This window comes from Tamandua tetradactyla, chromosome 6 (assembly GCF_023851605.1).
Source record: "Tamandua tetradactyla isolate mTamTet1 chromosome 6, mTamTet1.pri, whole genome shotgun sequence".
Lineage (NCBI taxonomy): Eukaryota > Metazoa > Chordata > Mammalia > Pilosa > Myrmecophagidae > Tamandua > Tamandua tetradactyla.
The window spans coordinates 49,119,534-49,146,030 of record NC_135332.1 but is presented as its reverse complement, the minus strand read 5'-3'; the positions used below and the strand labels follow the sequence as shown (position 1 = coordinate 49,146,030).

At 34.8% G+C, this 26,497-nt stretch overlaps 1 protein-coding gene across 7 annotated transcripts in view; it reads left to right on the top strand.

Moving 5' to 3' along the window:
• Positions 1-26,497, top strand: part of RHOT1 (ras homolog family member T1) — a 75,489-nt gene that overhangs the window by 31,581 nt on the left and 17,411 nt on the right. For all 7 annotated transcript variants that reach the window (XM_077165221.1, XM_077165225.1, XM_077165227.1 and 4 more), the window contains 10 exons: positions 428-536; positions 851-952; positions 11,184-11,282; positions 11,751-11,859; positions 13,199-13,319; positions 15,546-15,630; positions 16,016-16,161; positions 20,745-20,845; positions 24,350-24,480; positions 25,151-25,234. In XM_077165221.1, coding sequence (XP_077021336.1) covers positions 428-536; positions 851-952; positions 11,184-11,282; positions 11,751-11,859; positions 13,199-13,319; positions 15,546-15,630; positions 16,016-16,161; positions 20,745-20,845; positions 24,350-24,480; positions 25,151-25,234 — 1,087 coding nt within the window. The remainder of the gene's footprint in view (positions 1-427; positions 537-850; positions 953-11,183; positions 11,283-11,750; positions 11,860-13,198; positions 13,320-15,545; positions 15,631-16,015; positions 16,162-20,744; positions 20,846-24,349; positions 24,481-25,150; positions 25,235-26,497) is intronic.

Genomic DNA, 26,497 nt, shown 5'->3' with positions numbered 1-26,497 from the left:
ACCATCGTCTCAGAGAGGTTTCTCCCTGATTATGATATCTAAATTGGCCTCCTCCTGTAACTCCATTCCATATCCCCCTATTTATTTCCTTCATTCCCTTCCTATTACTTACAGTATTGGAAATTTTCTTATTTATTTGATTATTGTTCATTTTCTGATTTTTACTATTAGAAAAGGCAGGGATCTTGTCTCTCTTTTGTCCTTAATACTGAGAACAGTACCTGGCATATAATGGGTTCTCAATAATTATTCCTTGAATGAATGGATGTGCTGCCTAGGGGGCTTAATCTGACTCTAGCAGTAGTTTCATGTTGGGAACATTAAATAAAAACTTTTTAGTTAGAAAAAAGGTTTACATCTGATTATGAGGTAAATTAAAATATAAATGTAAACTCTTCCTTATGACGATGTGCTCTGTTTGTTTCAGGTTACCTTTGATACTGGTTGGAAACAAATCTGATCTAGTGGAATATAGTAGTATGGAGACCATCCTTCCTATCATGAACCAGTACACGGAAATAGAAACCTGTGTGGAGGTATGCCTCATCATTTGATTTGGACATTTATTGTGATTGAAATCTCACTAAATTGAGGTTTGGGGTGGGAGGGGGAAGATAGAGGATGGAATAACTTTCCTTTTCTCCGTGAAGTCTTATAAGCCAAATAAAATAAGGAACTTGGAGTCAGCCTCTGAGCTCTTTTTAAATGTTCATAAAGTGATGACCACAAAGAAAAGTGAAATTTTCAGTTTCTTCAAGGAATCTTACTACTGTATAATATCAGTAATTTAAAAATTGTTGTTAGCTCTTATAATTGATTTCAGAGTATAAATTTAACACTTTTTTTTCAGTGTTCTGCAAAAAACTTGAAGAACATATCAGAGCTCTTTTATTATGCACAGAAAGCTGTTCTTCATCCTACAGGGCCCCTGTACTGCCCAGAGGAGAAGGAGGTAACCCCTCTCATGCTGTGTTTGTAGGGGCTGAAATGTGTAGGTAGTAATTCTAGTATGGTAGTGATTTTGGGTGACTCTTAAGTATTTTTGTAAAATTGCAATTGCTTACATTTAAATTTATTGCTTATTAAATTGTTGTATTTTCTAGATATGCTTCATCAAAGACATAATATTCATATTAAATAGAACAGTATTCCAAATCAAATATAATTTCAGGAAATGCAGTTAGCACAAACAGAAGAATCTGTGACAACAGCAACAAAAAATCCAAAGATTTAGCTAATGGTCTACTTGCTTTGCTACAAACTTAGAAATACATACAAATACAACGAGCAAATTATTGTAGTTTTTTGACATGGGTACAACATGCTAGTACAATTGAAGACACCCTTTTGTTTAATTGTTAGGAAACACAGTAATTCTTTTTTGAAATATTTAAATGTTACAAAAAATGTTGCCATAGGCTTTTTTTTGGGTACGTGGTTGGGAAATAGAAACTGGGTCTCCCCTTTGGAAGGCGAGCATTCTGTCACTGAACCACCTGTGTGTCCTGCCACAGGCTTTTTATTATTTTTTAGTTTTCTTTTTTTTTAATTTTTGTTTATTTATTTATCATTGCAATCTACTTTTTTTCCTTTTTTGTGAAACATAACATATATACAAAACAGTAAGTTTCAAAGCACAGCACCACAGTTATGGAACATATTTCAGAGTTTGGTTTGGGTTACAATTCTGCAATTTTAGGTTTTTGCTTCTAGCTGTTCTAAGATACTGGATACTAAAAGAGGTATCAGTTTAATAATTCAGCAATCATATTCATTTGTTAAATCCTATCTTCTCTGTTTAACTCCACCATCACCTTTGATTTTTCTATCCCTCTCTTTATGGATATGAGCCATTTCTAACTTTTTCATATTGGAAGGGTCTGTCAGTAATATGGGGTGGGAAGATGGAATTATCTGGTGTTCTACAGAAGCTGGGTCCTCTGGGTTTCAGGACTTATCTGGTCCAGGAGCACATCTGGAGGTTGTAGGTTTCTGGAAAGTTACTCTAGTGTATGAAACCCTTATAGAATCTTATATATTGCTCTAGGTGTTCTTTAGGATTGGCTGGAATGGTCCTGGTTGGGGTTTGGCAGGTTATGATAGGTAGCAGTGTCTATCTGAAGCTGTGTAAGAGCAACATCTAGAGTAGCCTCTCGACTCTATTTGAACTGTCTCGACTGATGCTTTATTAGTCACACTTCTTTTCCTCCTTTTGGTGAGGATGGAATTGTTGATCCCATGGTGCCAGGGTTAGACTCATCCCGGGGAGTCATCTCCCACGCTGCCAGGGAGATTTTCACCCTGAATGTCATATCCTACATAGGGGGACGGGCAATGATTTCACTTGCAGAGTTGGGCTTAGAGAGAGTGAGGCCACATCTGAGCAATTAAAAAGGTCTTCCAGAAGCAACTCTCAGAGGCGCACCTATAGGTAGGGCCTCTGCTACCTGTATAAGTTTCATAAGGGTAAGCCTCAAGATTAAGGGACTGGCCTATTGATATTTGTGTCCCCAAAGTTTGACACAGTATCAGGGGATTCGCTGATGGTTAAGTTTAATAGTTCCTTATTTTTCTCCCATCCCTCAAGAGACCCTGCCAATACTTTTCGATTATGTGCCTAATAATACTCTAGGATGAATCCAGATATTACCTTAAGCTGTACAGGTTTAAAGGACCTCTTTCTTATTCTGAGCTCACTGTTTCAGTTGTTCAAATGAGCTATACAGATAGGTTGAGTTAGATTATGTGCTACAGAAAATTTCAGTTCCAGGCCAAATAAACCTTTCTTCCTTTGGCCTCAGAGACTATGTATGATTCTCAAATATAGACAATGTCTTCCTTCTCTTGTGTTCTGAATTACCTTAACCCCAACCTGATCAGCTTCATTTATTTTTATTTTTATTTTTTCTGCCATAGGCTTTTAAAATTACTTTCCTTATTTAGATACCACAAAATTCACCCTTTCAAAGTGTGCAAAATTCAGTGGGCTTTTTTTTTTTACACAACAAAATTGTGCAACCATCAACACTGTCTAATTTTACAAAACATTTCATCACTCCAAAAAGATACCCTGTATCCATTAGTAGTCAAATCCCATTCCTCTTTTCCCCCAACCCTTGGTAACCACCAATCCTGAATCTATGAATTTGACTTTTCTGGACATTTCATATAAATGGAATCAAGCAATATGTGACCTTTCATATCTGGCTTCTTTAATATAATGTTTTCAAGGTTTAACCATGTTTTGGCATGTATTAGTACTTTGTTCCTTTTCATGGCTGAATAATATTACATTGAGTGGATATACTACATTTTATTTATCCATTTATCAATTGATGGAGATTTGGGTTGTTTCCACTTTGGAGCTAATGTGAATAATACTGCTATGAACTCTTGTATACAAGTTTTCATTTCTGTTGGGTGTATACCTAGGAATGCAATTGCTGAATCGTATGGTAACTGCTTAACCTTCTGAGGAACTGACAAATTGTTTTCTACAGCATTGCTACATTTTATATTTTCACCAGCAGTGTTCCATTTTCTCCACATCCTTGCAAACACTTGTTTTTTTTGTTGTTTTGTTTTGTATTTTTCTGGCCATCCTAGTAGATGTGAAATGTTATCTTGTGGTTTTGATTTGCATTTCACTGATGGTCATTGATGTTAAGCATCTTTTCATGTGCGTTTTGACCATTTGTATATCTTCTTTGGAAAATGCCTATTCAAGTCCTTTGCCCGTTTTATAATTGAGTTATTTGTCTTTTTGTCTTTGAGTTGTAGCAGTTCTTTATGTATTCTGGATATTAAACCCTTACTAGATATATGTTTAGCAGTTGTTTTCTCTCATTGTGTAGGGTTTTTTTTTTTTCCACTTTTTTGGTAGTATCTTTTGAAGTACAAGTTTTTAGTTTACATGAAGTCTACTTTATTTAATTTTTCTTTTGTTACTCATTCTTTTTTTTTTACTCATAACCAAATCCATTTATCCTCTCAATTGACTCTTGTTTTCTCTTTTGTGAAAAATAACATACATACAAAAAAGCTGTAAGTTTCAAAGCACATTGCAACAATTAATTATAGAACAGATTTCAGAGTTTGATATGGGTTACAGTTCCACAATTTTAGGTTTTTACTTCTAACAGCTCTAAAGATACTAGAGACTAAAATAAATATCACTATAATGATTCAGCAATTATAGTCATTTGTTAAACCCTACCTTCTCTGTTTAACTCCATTATCACCTTTGATCTTTATCCCACTCTTTAGGGGTATTTGCCCATTCTAACTTTTTCATGTTGGAAGGGGCTGTCGATAATGTGGGATGGGGGTGAAACTGATGTTCTGGAGAGGCTGGCCCCTCGCATTTCAGGACTTATCTGGTTGCAGGGACCCATCTGGAGGTTGTAGGTTTCTGGAAAGTTACTCTAATGCATGGAACCTTTGTAGAATCTTATATAATGCCCTAGGTGTTATTTAGGATTAACAGGAAAAAATTTTTTTTAATTTTTTAATTAAAAAAATATAATTACAAGAAAAAAACACAAAACATTCTTAACATATGATCATTCCGTTCTACATATAATAATCAGTAATTCACAATATCATCACATAGCTGCACATTCATCATCATGATCATCTCTCAGAACATTTGTATCAATTCAGAAAAAGAAATAAAAAGACGGTAGAAAAATAAAAATAGAAAAAAAATTATACATACCGTACCCCTTACCCCTCCCCTTCATTGATCACTAGCATTTCAAACTAAATTTATTTTAACATTTGTTCCCCCTATTATTCATTTTCATTCCACATGTTCTACTTGTCTGCTGACAAGGTAGACAAAAGGAGCATCAGACAGAAGGCTTTCACAGTTGCACAGTCACATTGTGAAAGCCATATCACCATACAGTCATCAAGAAACATGGCTGCTGGAACACAGCTCTACATTCTCAGGCAGTTCCCTCCAGCCTCTCTACCACATCTTGGATAACAAGGTCACATCCACTTAATGAGTAAGAATAACCTCCAGGATAACCTCTCGACTCTGCTTGAAATCTCTCAGCCATTGACACTGTCTCATTTCACTCTTCCCCCTTTTGGTGGATAAGGTTTTCTCAATCTCTTGATGCTGAGTCTCAGCTCATGGTAGAATTTCTGTCCCACGTTGCCAGGAAGGTCCACACCCCAGGAGTCATTTCCCATGTAGACAGGGGGAGGGTGGTGAGTTTGCTTGTTGTGTTGGCTGGAGAGAGAGGCCACATCTGAGCAACAAAGAGGTTTTCTTAGGGGTGACTCTTAGGCCTAATATTAAGTAGGCTTGACCTATCCTTTGTGGGGTTAAGTTTCATATGAACAAACCACAAGACTGGGGGCTCAGCCTACAGGAATGGTTTTGGTTGGGGATTGGCAAATTATGATAGGTAGCAATGTCTACCTGAAGCTTGTGTAAGAGTGACCTCCAGACCACGATGCCAGGGACAGGCTCATATCTGGGAGTCATCTCCATGCCACCAGGGAGACTTTGACCCCTGGATGTCATATCCCACATAGCAATAATTTTACTTGCAGAGTTGGGCTTAGAGAGAGTGAGGCCACATCTGAGCAACAAAAGAGGTTTTCTGGAAGTAACTCTTAGGCATACCTGTATGTAGGCTAAGTTTCTCTGCTACATACGTAAGCTTCACAAGAGCAAGCCTCAAAATCAAAGGCTTGGCCTGTTGATTTGGGTGTCCCTGATGTTTGAGACAGTATCAGGTTTCCCAGTGTTAAAGTTGAATAGTTCCATATTTTTTTTCCTATCCCTCAAAGGTCTTTGTCAGTACTTTTTGATTGTCTGCTTAATATACTCTAGGACAAATCCAGGCTATACAAGGTTAAAGGCCCTCATTCTCGTTCTGAGCTCTCTGTTTGGATTGTTTAAATGATCTATCCAGTCAGGTTGAGTTAGATTGTGTGCTACAGAAAATTTAGGTTCTGGACAAAATAAACCTCTCTTCCTTTGGTCTCAAAGAATAGATGAGATTCTAAAATACAGACAATGTCTTCTTTACCCCTGTATTCAGAATTACTTTAATCCTGACCTGCTCAATTCATTTAGAGTTAATTTTTAAATATGGTCTGACATAAAGGTCGAGCTTCATTCTTTTGTATGTATCCAGTTTTCTCTAATTTACTTAGTGTTTCCAAACTTGCCTCATCATGATATGTTTCTTGGCATATTTGTTAAAAGCACAGTTTCTGTTGTGATTCATCCAGGTGCCATATCTTATGATCAAGGAAATTTGGGGACTAGTCTTATTCCCATACTTTAGGGATTTACCTCTGTTAAATCCCTTTTATTAGTTTGTTTTCAGTTCTTTAATCGTTATTTTTTTTTCCTGAGGCTTATTATTAGTTCTGCTAATCTGCTAGTCATCCCTTTTCCACCCAGCAGCAGTTCTCACAGGAGTAAAACATTTTCCCCATTTGTTATTTGTTTCTTTGGCAGACCTGCCTGATAGGTAAAAATCTGCAACTCTTAGAGACTGCCTTGATTTATGCAAGTGCAAACTTTAAGCTTTTAGAATCTTTAATTTCGACAATACTAAGCTTTTAACACAGGTTTAGGGTAGAATAATAAAAAGATCATATTCAGAATAAAGCTTGAGCTGTAAATATGTTTCCAATGATGATTGACTCTCTCTGACTCATGACAAATTCCTGGAGTCTTGTACTTACTTAATGATGAAAAATGTATGACTTTTGTGTAATAATGTTTATTGTTTGAGAATTTAGATTGCTCATATATTAAATTTTTTAAGTTGATTATTGTAAAGGATTTTTATAACTTTAGTGCTGTATTATTTTAATACTTTTTAAATGTGGTAATTTTGGGTGGTATATTTTAAGGTGGTTAGTGTTTAAATAACACAATCAGCCAATTCCTTAGAGCCTCTTAGCTTTTGATACATTTACAATTTAATGAAAATGTATCATTTATTTTTCTTCAATTTTTAAAAAAAATTTTTAATATAGCTTTTTATAAGGGAAAATCATTTTACAAAATAAGTTAAATTTTTAGGCTCTGTTTTGTGCATCATTATCATTGTGGCTACTTTTTGAAACATTTAGATAACTGTATAATTGATTTTTTTTAAAGAGAGTAACTGGCATATAACAATATAATCGTCATTAATCTTAAATCCTTAATACTAGTATCATACTTACAGAAGCAAAATCTTGCCATTCTTTAAAAAATCTCATATGATTGTGTATGTTATAAGTTATATTCCATTTAGTATAGTTTTATAAAGCGAACACCATTTGTTGTCCTCTGACCACTTTTTTTTTTTTAAATATAACAACATACAGAGACATTCTTACTGTATGTCATTCCATATTTGGTATATAATCAGTAATTCACAGTATTGTCACATAGTTGTATATTCATCACCATGATCATTTCCTAGAATATTTGCATCAGTTCAGAAAAAGAAATAAAAAGAAAAAAGAAAAAAACCTCATACATACTATACCCCTTACCCCTCCCTCTCATTAACTTCTAGTATTTCCACATATTCCAATATATTTTAACCTTTGTTTCCCCTATTTTTTCTATAACCCTTACCACTCCCTTTCATCGATCACTAGCATTTCAGTCTACTGAATTTATTTTAACGTTTGTTCCCCCTATTATTTACTTATTTTTAATCCATGTATTTTACTCATCTGTCTGTACTGTTGATAAAAGGAGCATTAGACACAAGATTTTCACAATCACACAGTCACATTGTGAAAGCTATATCATTGTACAATCATCTTCAAGAAACATGACTACTGGAGCACAGCTCTACGTTTTCAGACACTTCCCTCCAGCCTCTCCAATATACCTTAACTAAAAAGGTGATATCTATATAATGCGTAAGAATAACCTCTAGGATAACCTCTTGACTCTGTTTGAAATCTCTCAGCCATTGCCACTTTATTTTGTCTCATTTCTCTCTTCCCCCTTTTGGTCTGATTATTTCTTCTGACCTTATTTTCTCTTATTTCTTTCTAATCTCTATCTTAATTTTGTCTTTGTCTTGCTATAACAGATTACTCCCCAGAAGTCCTAGTTAAGATTAAAAAGAAGCAGTTATCTGTGTATAAAGTTTGGGAAGATAATTTTTCCTCAGTAAAGTATCCCTTTTCTGTATTTGTGTTTAATAGCATAATCAGAACTTTCATCTTAAGTATTTTGCTCTCGATAGCCATGTGACTGAGGTTAATAAGCATGCATTTCCTGACTTGCCCACCCTGTTTCTCTGATTCAGATGGGTGCACAAAAGATCTTCCTCTAAGTTTACCCAAAGTTGAAAGATCCTTCTGAAAGTCTTATTTTATTCTCAAAATTATTGACTGTGATTATCCTAAACAATTAAATAAAGTAGAAGCATATAGGCCTTATTTTTAAATAATAATATATATAGTCTATCCATTATAAAACCTAAAACAAAAATTAAGATAATTGTCAAATTATATTTTCAACAGCATTAATTATAAAGTTTTACAGAATCATAAAAAAAAGAAGTAATTCTTATCTCATACTAGGAAGTTAGGTTTTTGCACTTATTAAATAGTGCTATTTTGCCACCTGCTTGTGCATAAGCATATTTTATATTCTGTTTGACAAATATGCATACAGGACAGATCAAAATATTTAGTGCCATTCTATTACCAGAAGGTTGATGGTCAAAAATTAGAAGTTGGGGAGGGAAACCCTTAGTATTATTATTGGTCAGCTCAAATCTTTCTGGATTGAGGAAAGTAATAAATAAATAAATTGTTCTTTATGTGAGTTGGAGGAGTGAATCACCCCTAAAGATGAATTTCTCCCTAAAAATGAATTTCTCCTTTCTCCATCCTTGGAAGATTGGTAGAGTCATGAGGGGAGAGTTTAACTGTTCAAATATGAATGCAAGTAAATATTGCCTCATTTACTTAAGAAGGTGTGAATACCAGAATGGCTGTTATCAGTAAAACAGAAAACGACAGGTGCTAGAGAGGATGTGGAGAAAGATGCGCACTTATTCACTGTGGGTGGAAATGTCAAATGGTACAACTGCTGTGGAAGGCAGTTTGGCGGCTCCTCGGGAAGCTAAGTATAGAATTGCCATATGACCCAGCAATACCATTGCTAGCTATCTACTCAGAGGACATTGGGGCAAAGACACAAACAAACATTTGCACACCAATATTTATAGCAACATTATTTACAATTGCCAAGAGATGGAAACAGCCCAAATGTCCACCAACAGTCGAGTGGCTAAACAAGCTATGGTATATACATATGGTGGAATATTATGCAGCTGTAAGACAGAATAAATTTATGAAGTATGTAACAACATGGATGGACCTTAAGGACATTATGCCGAGTGAGATTAGCCAGAAACAGAAGGACAAATACTGTATGGTCTCACTGATAAGAACTAACATTAATGAATGAACTTGGATGATCTCGGTTAAGAACAGAGGCCATCAGGAGATAGAAATAGGGTAGATATTGAGTAATTGGAACTGAAGGGATACAGATTGTGCAACAGGACTTATTATAAAAATTCAGAAATGGCACAATACTACCTAACTGTAATACAATAATGTTAGAACACTGAATGAAGCTGAAAGTGAGAATGCTAGAGGGAGGAGGCCTGGGGGCACAAATGAAATCAGAAGGAAAGATATATGATAAAAGGCTGAGATGGTTTTATCTAGGAATGCCTAGATGTATGATGATAGTGACTAAAGGTACAAATTTAAAAATATTTTATATGAGGAAGAACAAAGGAATGTCAGTAATGCAGGGTGTTGAAAATAGATGGTAATTAATATTTTAAAACTTCAACTTACATGTGAGACTAAAGCAAAAAAATATTTATTCGGTACAAAATTTATATTTTAACTAGTTCCATTCCTAATATAACTTATGTGGACAACTTAATTGAACACTGTAAGTACATGGAACCTTAAGTAGGGCATGAGATTTTGTAGGTTTGTCCAGAGTGATGCCCCGATAAATCCCAGAAGGATTTGAACAGTGAATAAAAAACTATTTGCAAAGTCCCCTTGGGGGAATGGTGAGAAAGAAGGAAAATTCAACTTCCCCAAGTGGAGAATTCTTGATATTCTCACAAGCAGTGGGGACAACCAAAGCAATAGGCTGAGCCCCCAAAAAGGATTTGGGGCTTGTTCATATGAAACTTAACCCCATAAAGGATAGACTAAGCCTTCTTAAAATTAGGCCTAAGAGTCACCCCCAGAGAACCTCCTTTGTTACTCAGATGTGACCTCTGTCTCTCAGCCAACACAAGTGAACTCACTGTCCTCCCCCTGTCTGTGTGGGACATGACTCCCAGGGGTGTGGACCTTCCTGGCAAGGTGGGACAGAAATCCTAGAATGACCTGGGACTCAGCACCAAGGGATTGAGAAAACTTCCTGACCAAAAGGGGGAAGAGCGAAATGAAACAAAATAAAGTGTCAATGGCTAAGAGATTCCAAACAGAGTTGAGAGGTTATCCTGGAGGTTATTCCTATGCATTAAATAGATATCACCTTTTTAGTTAAGGCATAACAGAGAGGCTGAAGGGAACTGCCTGAAAATGTAGAACTGTGTTCTGGTAGACATGTTTCTTGAAGATGATTATATAATGATAGAGCTTTTACAATATTGCTGTGTGATTGTAAAAACCTTGTGTATGATGCTTCTTTTATCTACCTTATGGACCGATGAGCAAAACATATGGATTAAAAATAAGTAAATAATAGGGGAAACAAATGTTAAAATTAATTTAGTAGATTAAAATGCTAGTGATCAATGAAAGGGAAGGGTAAGGGGTATGGTATGTATGAATTTTTTTCTGTTTTCTTTTTCTGAATTGATGCAAATGTTCTAAGAAATGATCGTGATGATGAATATACAACTATGTGATAAATAAAGAATGTTCATATTGTATGTTGATTGGTTTTATTAATAAAAGTTTTAAAAAAAGATGTGGCTATAAAAGTAGGTGACTTGCGTTAGTTCATATTTCATACTGATTGTATCTGTTGTTATGTGTTTAACAGTGAAAATAATCAGAAATTATTTCCAGTATTAATTATAAAAATAATGAAAAATCCTAACTAGTTTAATTAAGCAATTATTTCTTTTCTCAATTATTTACAGATGAAACCAGCCTGTATAAAAGCCCTTACTCGTATATTTAAAATATCTGATCAAGATAATGATGGTACTCTGAATGATGCTGAACTCAACTTCTTTCAGGTAGCTGTTTTATTTCAGTCATTTGTATAACTAGATTTCTTTGCTGATAAGAACCATAAGAAATTTAGCAGCTTAAACAACAATATGTTAATAAACACGTTTGTTTCTTGTAGAACTATCTTTTACATCAGGCTGTTTAACTGTATATAATGAGCATATTAAGAATGTCTTAAAATCTGAATTCTGACTTATTTTGCTTTCTTGGTTTAGTATAGCATAGCTACACAAAGAGCCCTGTGTTTTTAGCAATGGCATCGGAAAGGGGGATGAGGAATGTTTCTTTCCTTCTAAGTATGACATGTTTTACTTAAATAATACAAAACAGAGACTAAATCTAAGTTAGAATTTATTTTTCTTGGTTGCAACTCTGATTTAATGTTGTTTTGTGTATTGTTTTACATTGTGATTTTATTGCTGGTTTGTTTTAAAATTCATTTTTGTGTTTTTTTTTTTTTTTTTTTTTGCTAGAGAATTTGTTTCAATACACCATTAGCTCCTCAAGCTCTGGAAGATGTCAAGAATGTAGTCAGAAAGCATATAAGTGATGGTGTGGCTGACAGTGGATTGACATTGAAAGGTGGGTGAATGGTGTTTTCCCCCTTTTGAATGTAATATTTTCAAAATTTTCAGAAGGTAAATGTCCTTATAGCATTACTTAAAATTAAGGATATGTTTAGTAATATGCCTAAAATCTGACTTGGCTACTTAAGAGTTGGAAGGGATAAGAAAATTATTGGTGGAGATATTTATCCTACTGTCAGTATAAATTACATTTAAGGAAATTGATTGAAAATCAGAATACAGAGATCCACCTGAGAGAAAAAGATAACTGGAACAAACAAATTTGTCTTCAAATTCTTCCTGCTCAAATACTGCCTTTAAATAGAAATTGTTTTTAGGGAAGACATTTTATCAAATTTACCGAGTACAAAATGTTCCCTGTAGAATGTATTATAGAATCACAGTGAAATAAGAAATGAAATTGAAAACCAGAGTTTTCCATTACAGAAGTAAGAGCGAAAATCTATAAAACCATTTCATTTGTTTCTATCATATAACTTTGTGAATGTCACTGTATATCTGTTTTTTGGGATATATTTTTGACCTTTTTAGCCAGTACTCTCCCTTGCTGAACTAGGTATGAAACATTGATTCTGAAATCAGCTCTGTTTTATTGAAACACTTGTGAACTCAATTTTATCTTTTTTTTTTTTTTTAGTTTTTGAACCATAATTTTATTAAATCAAACATGACCATTAATAGGTATGCCATCATCTTTTGAATTATATGAAAACTTTATCAAAAACCACATAACTGATTTAATTTCCATATATATTTTTTGTCTTCCAGATTTTCTATAATAACATATATATATATTTTATTTTTAAATTTTTTTAAAAAGTATTATAAGAAGGAAACACAAACATTCCCAACACATGATCGTTCCGTTCTACATATATAATCAGCAATTCACAATATTATCACATAGTTGCATATTCAACATCATGATCATTTCTTAGAACATTTGCATCAATTCAGAAAAAGAAAAAGACAGCAGAAAAATAAAACAAAAACATAAAAAAATAAAAAAATTATACATACCATACCCCTTACCCCTTCCTTTCATTGATCACTAGCATTTCAAACTAAATTTATTTTAACATTTGTTCCCCCTATTATTTATTTTTATTCCATATGTTCTACTCGTATGTTGACAAGGTAGATAAAAGGAGCATCAGACACAAGGTTTTCACAATCACATTCGATTTTATCTTGATCTCCCTTTAGCAAAACAGATTTAGATTGGTGATACTCACAAATCTAGCTCTTGCTGTTTATATTTTGTATGCTTTTCTCCTATGTGACTCTGTACCCTTCTTCACATCAACTGTATTTACTAATTTACTTTATTTCAGGTTTTCTATTCTTACACACACTTTTTATCCAGAGGGGCAGACATGAGACTACTTGGACTGTGCTTCGACGATTTGGTTATGATGATGATTTGGATTTAACACCTGAATATTTATTCCCTGTGTATGTACCTTTGGCTTTCTAATTGATTTCATTTGCCAAATATTTTAAAGTTTTATTTAGCACATAGATTGGGAAGCTTCAAGCTACTGAGGAATAATTTGAACTTATAGCAGAGGTTTATAGCAGGATTTCCCGTCCTTGGTTTTTAGTAGTATAGCTTTACTAGACTAGGGGGCTCTTTGGACCAGCTAATTCTTTGTTCTATAGTCTGAAGTATGCATTTTAGGATGTTCAGTTCATCCCTGGATGCCAGCAAGTACTTCTTCCTCAGTTGTGACAACCAAAAATATCCCCACATATTGCAATATTTCCCTTCAGAGGCAAAATCATCCCTGGTTGAGAGCAACTGATTTAGAGCATGGCTCAATTTTTTTTTCTGTTCTCGTGGAGAGTACAGGTGTCCTTTTTTTAAATTGATTTTACTGAGGAAGAGAAAGAAAATACTAGGTAAACTTGGCTTAGGTGTCAAGAGATCAGAAATGTGTTAGTGTTTTCTTTTCATTTTTTTCTTCCTTTTTTTTTTTTTTTTTTTTTAATGATTAGTCCTTCTTCTCCCTAAGTTTTATAGCCTATTCTTGGTGTAGTATAAAATAAGAAAATTTCCTAAACAACCAGTGTATTTGTGGTTATTTTCTCTTAAATAATTGTATGTTTACATTTTATTTGTTTAAAAATGGACCCTATGTCACTCCCAAACAGAAGGCTCCTTTGCTGCAGGATGACTTTCCTGTATTCTAGGGATATGGAAGTTTCAGGTTGGTGGTTTCTAAGATCTGGCCTTGGAGTGTTCAGCCTTCACTTTCCAGTGGCACATTGCCTTCATGGTATTGTTTTTTTATTTTCTCATAGAACACGCACAGTTCAGAAGGACTTTGTTGTGTTTTTTCCTTCCCCATCACTGAGGAAGCAGTTTTTCTTATTGGATTCCTGGTCCATTAATCAATTCTAAGCTGACACTTCCCTAATCAAAGCTACTAAATCTTGGCTCAAGTAATTTTCCAGACTTTTCTATAAATATATTGCATGAATGACTTTATCTCAGGACTTTTCATCATGTTTTCTTCTTGTGCCATTTATGTGAGTAGATAGATTCTGCAGGAGATTACTTACTGGTTTCTTAAATATGTCAGTTATGGGACTCCGTATCTTAAGGCTTTTGGCTTTGTTGGTTACACGAATTACCTTTACAGTTTCTTTAAACTCTGCCTTTAGCTTTCTGAAAAATAGTTCCTTAGAGCCACCACTTGAATCTCTTTAGCCTTCTTATTAGCTTTCTACCTCTGTTCTTCACACTGCTGCTAGATTAATAAGTATGTAAATACAGAATGGCCATGGTACTTACTTACAAGAAGTAGGATAATGCACAAGCTTCTTAATGTGATATATGAGGTCACTCATAATCTGCTCACACTTACCGCCACACCCCCATTCTAGAAGTAAATACCAAACTATTTATAGTCCATCGAACATATGTTGTTTCCAGGTCTAGGCTTTGGCCCTTGCTATTTTCTCTTTCTCCCTCGTCCTCCTCCTCCCTCCTAGTTAATGTCTCTCATCCTTCTAGTCTCAGTTCAGCTGACTGTCTCTCAGAGGCGTTGGCACCTTTCCACCTCCAGGCCAGAGATGTTCCCTTTCAGTGGCTCCCCTAGTACCCTTAGCATACCCATACTTAGAACTTACCTCATTCTGTTGAGATAGTGTGGTTTGTAGTCAGTCACTTGAATGCTGTTCCTTACAGGTAGTGAGCCAGTGTTGGTTTTTGTCCTTAATACCTAGATCTTTGCATTAGATACATGTTTATTGAACTGAATTTAGGGTGGGTCGAAAAGATCAGATTGGGCAGAAATGGCATCTTTTCACATCATTTTCAGTTCCTTACTGAAGTTGGTGTTAATATAAAGCCCATAATTATGCTTTACAATTTGTTTATAGGAAGAACAAGCCCATTAAAGTATAGTCAATATTATTTGGAGAATTTTTATTTCAACTTGTCCTTCTGATATTTAAGAAAACCTTGTGCATGGGAATGAGCATGATTATAACTCTTCTGAAGATTGCCATACCCACTCCAGAGACTTCCCTGGGAAAGTCTAAATAATTCCAGTGAAGATTTTTTTGTACTATCATGTCATCCCACAGAACAACTATTTGCAGTTATATATTCATTTCTTAAATTAAATTTTAATATTGATAAATGATCTATTTCACTCTTAAATTTTTCAACAGGCTAAAAATACCTCCTGATTGCACTACAGAATTAAATCATCATGCATATTTATTTCTCCAGAGCACCTTTGATAAGCATGATTTGGTAAGCTTTTAGCTGATCTTTTCCATGATATCTGATAAAATATTTTTCTGTGAATGATTTAACTGTTTTTCTTTAGCTATGAGAGGCTCAGGTCATTTAGGCAAAAATTGCTCAAACCCTCTAAGTTCAACTAGCAAAAATATTTTCTATTTTATAATCGCTACTGTTATATTATTTCTGTTTTCTCAAGATGTTAAAGTCAAGTCACTGATAGATTCTTTCATAAGTTTTCTTCTATATATATATAAGGAATTTTCTTGATAAAATGTAAGAATTTCTTAATTGGTTTTTAGTAGTATAACTTTACGAGACTAGGGGGCACTTGTATTTGGGGATTATTCTCTTAGATATCAAAACATTATGTGTACTTCCTTTGTATCTTCAGGATAGAGACTGTGCTTTGTCACCTGATGAACTTAAAGATTTATTTAAAGTTTTTCCTTACATTCCCTGGGGGCCAGATGTGAATAACACAGTTTATACAAATGAAAGAGGCTGGATAACCTACCAGGGATTCCTTTCCCAGTGGACGTGAGTATAAAGATCCCCTCTTTGCTGTAGAGTTACAGCTAGTTTAAAACTATGGTGCCTTATAATTTGTCATTTCTAAGTTTGTCAGATCTTTTAAAATGCTTCAATCACAACTACCTATAAGCAGGACTTAGAGTGCTGCTGATAGCTTTCAGATGAACTATAGATGTTCTGTGAATTTATCTGTAAGATATATGTGCTTTGGGATGATGTACATAGAACAGTAATAAATTTTATATCCAATCCAAACTGAATTTTATACATTTTTGTTTGATAAGGGGATTAGGAAGTGTCATTGTTATTACATAATTCTTATACCTTCAAAATAAGGCTAATTATAGGAGTAATCTGACAATACTTATTTTGATATTTATTTGTTTATTTATAGTGAACTCTTTTAGGAAGACAGTGAGGGTTTGTTTGCCACGTAAAATTATATCATAGTTGACATTGATAACTAAGGTTCTGAGAAAATCCTCTGATCTTGCTTGATGGCATAATTACTTTAGCCTTGGCAGACTTTCTCACAGTAACATCTCTTCTTTTTTCTAATACATAAGAAAGACTTACTAATTCTGGGTACCTTTCAGTTATTTTTGCACCTTTGGCAAACTTTTTCAGATTTATGTAGTTGTCATTAAGTCCTTAGCTAGACAGTATTTGTGGGATACTGTATGTAACTTGGGGAACAGATAATATAAAGTATCCCTACTGTAGACTGTGTGCTTATGCAAGAGAGTTGACTGATGTATTATAGACCATATCCAGTCATGAGGCCTTCTGTGGCTGGAATTGGGGAACAGGTGGGACATGCGTCCCTTGTGATTGCTTATCCATTGTCAGAAGTAACAGAAACTTTAGAACTCAGAAAGCTGAAGTTTTCTGTTCTCTTGCACAGTAAAGATCTGGGGCAGGTGGCTGCTGCCACAGAAAGTCCTCTGGGCCAGAGACCAGGCTGTGAGGCACAGAACCAACTGGCTGTCTCCTGCCATATCGCCTGCACAGATGTTGCATGTCCAACACTCACCCTGCACACAGTGAGAAGTGGCCTGAGTGCAAGCCTAGCACTGGCCTATCACCCCCAACTCATCTTCCTCCTCCTCTGGCAACCACTGCTATTAGGAGTGTATACATCCCGGCCTGATTACTAAATATTTAAAGCTCACTGTTGAGATCTACTGCTCAGAAAAAAAGAGAGATTCCTTTCAAGTTTTACTTGCTCATTGACAATCACCTGGTCACCGCAGAGTTTTGATGGAGATGTACAACTAGGGGAATGTTATTTTCATGCTTGCAAACACACCATCCATTTTGCAGCCCATAGATCAAGGAGTAATTTTTTTTTTTTAATTTTTTAATTTTTTAAAAAAATATAACAACAAATAAGCACAAACATTCTTAACTTATGGTCATTCTGTTCTACATATATAATCAGTAATTCACAATATCGTCACATAGTTGCATATTCATCATCATCATTTCTTAGAACATTTGCATCAATTCAGAAAAAGAAATAAAGAGACAACAGAAAAAAATTCATACATACCATACCCCTTATTCTTCCCTTTCACTGATCACTAGCATTTCAATATAAATTTATTTTAACATTTGTTCCCCCTATTATTCATTTTTATTCCATATGTTTTACTCATCTGTTGATAAGGTAGATAAAAGGAGTATCAGACACAAGTTTTCACAGTCACACAGTCACACTGTGAAAGCTGTATCATTATACAATCATCTTCAAGAAACATGGCTACTGGAACACAGCTCTACATTTTTATGCAGTTCCCTCCAGCCTCTCCATTACATCTTGACTAACACGGTGATATCTCTTTAATGCATAAGAATAACCTCCAGGATAACCTCTCAACTCTGGATCCAGTCTCTCAGCCATTGACACTTCATTTTGTCTCATTTCTCTCTTCCCCCTTTTGGTTGGGAAGGTTTCCTCAATCCCTTGATGCTGAGTCTCAGCTCATTCTGGGATTTCTGTCCTATGTTGCCAGGAAGGTCCACACCCCTGGGAGTCATGACCCACATAGACAGGGGGAGGGTGGTGAGTTTGCTTGTTGTGTTGGCTGGAGAGAGAGGCCACATCTGAGCAACAAAAGAGGTTCTCTTGGGGGTGACTATTAGGCCTAATTTTAAGTAGGCTTGACCTGTCCTTTATGGGGTTAAGTTTCATATGAACAAACCCATCTTCCTCCTCCTCTGTCAGCAAAATCCTTTTTGGGGGCTCAGCCTATTACTTTGGTTGTCCCCACTGCTTGTGAGAATATCAAGAATTCTCCACTTGGGGAAGTTGAATTTTCCTCCTTTCTCACCATTCCCCCAAGGGGACTTTGCAAATACTTTTTTATTCACTGTTCAAATCACTCTGGGATTTATCAGGGCATCACTCTGGACAAACCAACAAATTCTCAAGACCTGCTCAAGGGTGAACACCTACTTATGGTGTTCAATTAAGTTGTCTACGTAAGTTATATTAGGAAATGCACTAGTCAAAATATAAATTCCTTTGTTCTTCCTCATGCAAAAGCATTTTTTAAATTTGTACATTTAATCACTATCATTACACGCTCTAGGCATTCCTAGATTATACCATCTCAGTCTTTATCATCTATCTTTCCTTCTGATTTCATTTGTGCCCCCAGGCCTCCTCCCTCTATCATTCTCACATTCAGCTTCATTCAGTGTTTTAACATAATTGTATTACAGTAAAGTAGTATTGTGCTGTCCATTTCTGAGTTTATACAATTAGTCCTGTTGCACAGTCTGTATCCCTTCAGCTTCAAGGAGTAATTTAGACTTTCAAGTCTTATTATTTAAGAAACACATTTTAAGGCTACAGCTGCCATAGATAGTGGTTCCTTTGATGGACCTGGGCAAAGTAAATTGAAAACCTTCTGGAAAGAATTCACTATTTAAGATGCCATTAAGAATTTCGTGATTCATGGGAAGAGGTCAGACTCTTGGAAATTTTGAGGGAGTCAAGACTTCAGTGGAGGAAGTAACTACAGATGTGAAAGTAGCAGGAGAACTAGAATTAGAAGTCATGCCTGAAGATGTGACTGAATTGCTGCAATCTCACGATCAAACTTGAATGGAAGAGGAGTTGCTTCTTACGGATGAGCAAAGAAAGTGGTTTCTTGAGATGGAATCTACTCCTGGTGAAGAGACTGGGAACTATGAACTTAGTTGATAAAGCAACAGCAGGTTTGAAAGGATTGACTCCAATTTTGAAAGAAGTCCTGTGGGTAAAAAATCTTTTGTGAAAGGAAGAGTCAATGGATGTGGCAAACTTTATTGTTGTCTTATTTTATGAAATTACCACAGCCACATCATCCTGCAGTAACAACCACCCTGATCAGTCAAAACACTGTGGCAGGACCCTCCACCAGAAAAAAAGATTATGACTCATTGAAGGCTCACATGATGGTTATTATTTTTCTAGCAATAAAGTATTTTAAATTTAAAAAATATATTTATATCTCCCTATTGTAAGTTTTACAGAGGTTCCCTGCTCATCTCTGTAGGCTTGCTCTCTTTGGGCCAGATGAGTAGATACAGGAGCACCTCCCACCCCACCCCCTCAATCTGCACCTCTCCATCCTGCATTCTTCTTCCATTCTTCTTTGATTGGCAGTGTATGCCCTCCCCCCTCTCTACGTGGGACATGACTCCCAGGAGTGTAAACCTTCCTGGCAACATAGGACAGAAATCCTAGAATGAGCTGGGACTCAGCATCAAGGAATTGAGAAAACCTTCTCAACCCAAAAGACGGAAGAGAGAAATGAGACAAAATGAAGTGTCAGTGGGTGAGAGCTTTCAAACAGAGTCAAGAGGTTATCCTGGAGGTTATTCTTATGCATTATATAGATTTTTATTTTTATACCTTTTTAGTTAAGATGTAATGGAGAGGCTGGAGGGAAGTGCCTGAAAATGTAAGCTGTGTTCCAGTTGCCATGGTTTTTGAAGATGATTATATAATGATATAGCTTTTGCAATGTGACTGTGATTGTGAAAACCATGTGTCTGATGCTCCTTTTATCTACCTTATGAACAGATGAGTAAAACATATGGATTAAAAATAAATAAATAATAGGGGGAACAAGTGTTAAAATTAATTTAGTAAATTGAAATGCTAGTGATCAATGAAAGGGAGGGTTAAGGGGTATGGTATGTAGGGATTTTTTTCTTTTTATTTCTTTTTCTGAATTGATGCAAATGTTCTAGGAAATGATCATGATGATGAATATACAACTATGTGATGATATTGTGAGTTATTGATTGTATACCAAGAGTGGAATGATCATATGGTAAGAATATTTGTGTTCCTGTGTTGTTATGTTTAAAAAAAAAAAAAAAAGAATCAAGTATCTAGAAATAAACTTTTTGAAAATTTTATTTAAAAAAAAAGACAGTGTAGGAGCTATATGGTTGGAGGCATATAAGGGAAATGAAGGCTGGCAATGATTATCTTCTGCATCTTTTAGTAAAATTATTTGAGCCATTGGAATTTTTTTCCCTATAAATGTATATTTAAGAATTTTTCACATTTGAAATCTTCCCTTTCCTAGGCTTACAACTTATTTAGATGTCCAGCGGTGCCTCGAGTATTTGGGCTATCTAGGCTATTCAATATTGACAGAACAAGAGTCTCAGGCTTCAGCCATTACAGGTAAGTATCTGAAAACTCTTCAGCTCATACTTAGAAAAATCCTCTTAAGAAACCAATTTCCTACATGGCAAAGAATAAAAATAAACTCATCTTTCATGTCTACACTCCTAGTTTTTCCCTTGATTCAATAATTTATTTTGAGTTGAATTGCTTGATTTTATTGTTTAGTTTAAATGTTCATCAAAAAAAGAATAGTGGCTCAGCAGGCAGAGTTCTCGCCTTCTATGCGGGATACCTGGGTTCAATTCCTGGTGCCTGCCCATGCAAAAAAAAAAGAGAGAAAGTAGACATTTGCTTCGAGTATGCTCCTTAGGGGTATTCCACAATGAAAATGAGAAAGAGCTATGGACACTGGAAATATATGCATTTTAATTTTTTTTTAACATTACAAATAATTTATATTAACAAATGATCTGATGTTTTCTGACTCTGGGCTTTATAACTTTTTTCCACATTAGTAAATCATTTAAAGACCTTGTAATGAAAACCAGGCGTTCTTGCCGCAGCAGTGTGATCCATTTAAAGAAAATCCATAGGTACAGAAATAAATTAGAAAAAATTTCAACAGTTTCATATCTCCCAGTTTTGGTAGAAGCATTGCCATATGTAGAGCCTTTCTCAAATTAACAGAGCAAGTACCCTTTGTGCTTAAGCAATCAGACATTTATTTCAGCAGCAAAGAATTGGTAGCCAGTGTGATGTTCTTTTATTCAACAATATATTGTTATCAATATGTATGCTTTTATGTATTTTTTTATTTAATTTATTTTGTATTATTAAACAAAAACAACATACAAATATGAACATTCTTAACATACAAACATTCCGTGTATGGTGTACAGTCTGTGGCTCCCAATATCATCACATGGTAGTATATTCATCATCATGATCATTTTTTAGAACATTCACATCACTCCAGAAAAAGAAGTAAAAAGAGAAAACTCACACATATGATATCCCTTACCCATCCTTCTCATTGACCACTAGTATTTTCATCTACTCAGTAGATTTTAACCTTTGTTCCCCCTGGTTTTTTTCTATACCCCTTACCACTCCCTTTCATTTTTCACTAGTATTTCAATCTGCTCAATTTATTTTAACATTTGTTCCCCCTATTATTTATTTATTTTTAATCCATATTTTTTGCTCATCTGTCAATATCATAGCTAAAAGGAGCATCAGACACAAGGTTTTCACAATCACATAGTCACATTGCAAAAGCTATCTCATTATACATTCATCTTTAAGAAGCATGGCTGTTGGAACACAGCTCTACAGTTTCTACTTCCCTCTAGCCTGTCTAATGTACCTTAAACTAAAAAGGGGATACCTAAGATGCATAAGAATAACCTCCAGGATAACCTCTCAATCTGTTTGAAATCTCTCAGCCTGGCTCTTTATTTTTTCTCATTTCTCTCTTCCCCCTTTCAGTTGAGGAGGTTTTCTCAATCCCTTGATGCTGAGTCCCAGCTCATTCTAGGATTTCTGTCCCAGTTGCCAGGGAGATATACACCCCTGGGAGTCATGTCCCATGTAGAGAAGGGGAGGGCGGTGCGTTTGTTTGCCTTGTTGGCTGAAAGAGAGATAGACCACATCTGAGCAACAAAAGAGGTTCTCTGGGGGTGACTATTAGGCCTTGTTTTAAGTAAGCTTAGTCTATCCTTTGTGTGGATAAGTTTCATATGAACAAATTCCATGATTGAGGGCTTAGCATATTGATTTAATTGTCCCCACTGCTTGCAAGAATATCATGAATTCTCCAAATAGGGAAGTTGAATTTTCCCCCTTTCTCACCATTCACTGTTCAAATCACTGTGGGATTTATCGGGGCATCACTCTGGACAAACCTACAAAATCTCATGCCCTATTCAGGGTTCCGTGTACTTAGCGTTCAATTAAATTGTCCATATAAATTATATTAGGAAATAAACTAGTCAGAATATAAATTTTGTACCAAATAAACATTTTTTTTCTGAAGTTTCACACATAAGTTAAAGTTTTAAAATATGAGTTACCGTCTAATTTCAACATCCTGCAATATTGACATTCCTTTGTTCTTCCTCATGCAAAAACATTTTTTAATTTGTATGTACATTTAGTCACTATCGTTGTATACTCTTGGCATTCCTAGATTATACCATCTCAGTCTTTATCGTCTATCTTTCCTTCTGGTTTCATTTGTGCCCGCAGCCCTACTCCTTCTATTATTCTCACATTCAGCTTCATTCAGTGTACTAACATTGTTGTTACAATTACATAGTATTGTGCAATCCATTTCTGAATTTTTACAATCAATCCTGTTTCACAATTTGTATCCCTTCAGTTCCAATTACCCAAAATCTACTCTATTTTTATCTCTTGATGGCCTCTGTTCTTAACTGAAATTCTCCAAATTCATTCATTAATATTAGTCCATATCAGTGAGACCCTTCAGTATTTGTCCTTTTGTTTCTGGCTAATCTCACTCAGTATAATGTCCTCCAGGTCAATCAATGTTGTTATATGCTTTATGATTTTATTCTGTCTTATAGCTGCATAATATTCCATCATATGTATATACTGCAACTTGCTTAGCTACTGTTGGTGGACATTTGGGCTGTTTCCATCTCTTGGCAGTTGTAAATAATGCTGCTATAAACATTGGTGTGCAAATGTCCATTTGTGTTCTTGCCCTCTGAATAGATACCTAGCAATGGTATTGCCAGGTCATATGGCAATTCTATACTTAGCTTCTTGAGGAACCACCAAACTGCCTTTAAGGGCGGTTGTACCATTTGACATTCCCACCAACAGTGAATAAGTGTGCTCCTTTCTCCACATCCTGTCCAGCACTTGTCATTTTCTGTTTTGCTTTTATGTATTCTTAATGTTAAATAATGTGTCATCATATGGATGTACTGAAATTTATTTATCTATTTTACAATTACTGCGTTTTTATACTTTTTTTCTTACCATAAATACTGCCTTGATGAACTTTTCTGCAGATGAATTTTTGGTACAGGTTAAGGAAGTCTGTTTCCCTTAGAGTGGCCCCATTCTCCAGATGTTGCAGCATTGTTTTCTGGCCTGCCCCATTTGCAGATCAAGATCTAAGATAGTACAGATTTGAGATAGCATTTTTTAGTTTGTAATTTGTTATGATAATAAAATCACAGAAAAATATAGATGGGATTTAACATGGGCTATATTCATTATAATTTTTGTTTATCATTAGGCAATCCTTTTCCTTATGAAAATAAACTACTTATCTTATAATGAAATATCATTTGGTTATTAGAAATTCAGTTTAGAACCAACTTTCAGAAATGCATCTTTTCCACTTAGACCCTTCTGTATCATACTTAATAGTTTATTTCACATGTAGTTGACTGTGTATAGTGTATAGTGTATAGATCAAACACTTTATAAAAGTGATGAATAGCACTTTTATTGCAGAAGGCAATATGGGGAGGCTCAGTGAATCTGAATAGTACATACTCAGTGGGGTTTTTTTGTCCCTTTTAGTAACAAGAGATAAAAAGATAGACCTTCAGAAAAAACAAACACAAAGAAATGTGTTCAGTTGTAATGTCATTGGGATGAAAAACTGTGGAAAAAGTGGTGTTCTTCAGGCTCTTCTTGGAAGAAACTTAATGGTAAGAGTTCTGTGATAATAGAACTTTATCCAACAAATTTTTATAGTCAGGTGTTTGTGTAATTTTTTCATAACCATTAACCTTTTTAGATGAATGCTAGAATTCAGTGGCTTGTATATATTAGTAAAGTACACTCTAAAGTGTACCAGTAATCCTGTCTTTATATTTGTTTCATTGGTGTTAGCAATCATTTGTCTTTTTCCCCCCCACACTGATGTTTCGATGGGAATTAAATAAATACACATTTGAAAGCACCTAGCAGTGCTTGGTATAAAGTAATTATTTTGAATTGAATATTAGTATCCAGTTCTGACTCCTACCTTTAGTGAGAAGTCTGATGTATTTCCCAGATGAGTCTCATATCAGACCAAATTACAGTATAATGAGAATTGCTGGCAGGTGGCTCTGGAATAACATTTCCAAAAATATAGTTTACTTCCTTTTCAGCTACGGCTTTCACTTTATGCAGAACAGATGCATCCATTGTCTTAGGCCCTAAGAACTAGGTAATATAAAACCAATATCCCTTTGTACTGACAAATAGTACGTAGCATAGGAAGAGTGTCCTTTTATTTGTAACATATATGCACAGACACACAGAGGTGTGTGTTCATGAAAATTATTATAATTTCTTTTTGTGAATATTGAAATTTTTCTTTTCTATTTTTAGAGGCAGAAAAAAATTCGTGATGATCATAAATCCTACTATGCAATTAATACCGTTTATGTATATGGACAAGAGAAATACTTGCTGGTAAGAAATTGTATGGCATACAAAGCTTATTGATTCTTAGGTATTTTTAAATGACTCTTTGAAAACTTACTTGGGTTTAATTTAACGACTATGTAAAATTTCGTGTGATTTTTTTTCACTTGGTTTATTCATTGGAATTAATTTTCGTCCCCTTATCTGTGCAGTGATTGAGTGTAGATATAAGTAAAAATTCATCAGTTTGTGCACTTAACTGTTTGTTGGCGATACCTTAATAACAAAGTAAAACAAACAAAAAACCTTAATTCCCCTTTTATTGTTTCTTCTACTTCAATTTAAACATGTTATTTCTTCCACTATTGACTAGAAATTAATATGAAAACCTTTAGTGCAAATAATCTGAAAAGAATTGACATGGGAAAGTATAGTTAACAAATGTGTTAGCCTGATGAATGAATAAAGGGTGTTACTGAAAAGATACTACAAAATACGATAGAAAGCTCTCCTTAGATCCTGACATATATCAGTTTGAACCCTGGTCCACTATTGATTAGCTCTGTGACCCTGGGCAAATAAATGGCTTACTCTTTCAGCTTGAGTTTCTGATTAGATCAGCTAATTTGAAAAGTTTCTGGCAAATGATAGATACTTTTATTAAGATGGTATGTGATTTATCAGTAATGATAGATACTTTTAAAGTTCATTCCCTCTTTTTTTTTCAGAAAAAGTTTAATCTGCCAGTCAGATCGTCATATTGAATTTTTTATATATTTTATTCTGTATGATAAAAGTTCCTTGTTAATTTCTCATTGAATTTTGTTTGTCTCCTTCTTCTATAAGTAAACATTGTTGACTATTAATTTTCCAGATTTCCAGTTCTTCTCTTTTCTTTGCAAGTCTTTCTTGTCTCTCTGTAATATCCATGGTAAAATAGTGCTTTATTTGTAATACATTGTCACTCCTCACCCTTCATTTCTCTTTTCTTCTTCTCCTCAAAGGCATGGTATCTTATACAACTCAGCACTGAATTTTTCTATTGTTGAATTATTATCCTATCGTAGATGGAATTTTTATTTTGAAGAAATTTTGTAATAAACATTGAGAAGAACACAGTAAAGTAGAACAAAATGGCCTTCTGTGTAACCAGTCATTTGCTTTTTGTTTTTGATTAACAGGGGAAAAGGTGTAGTGGAAAAGAAATAGACTTAGGAATCATACTGGCTTCAAATTTTGATCTGATGACCTGTTAGATGTGTTATTTGGGCTCTTATCATTCTGAGTCTGTTTTCCCTTATATGTAAGATG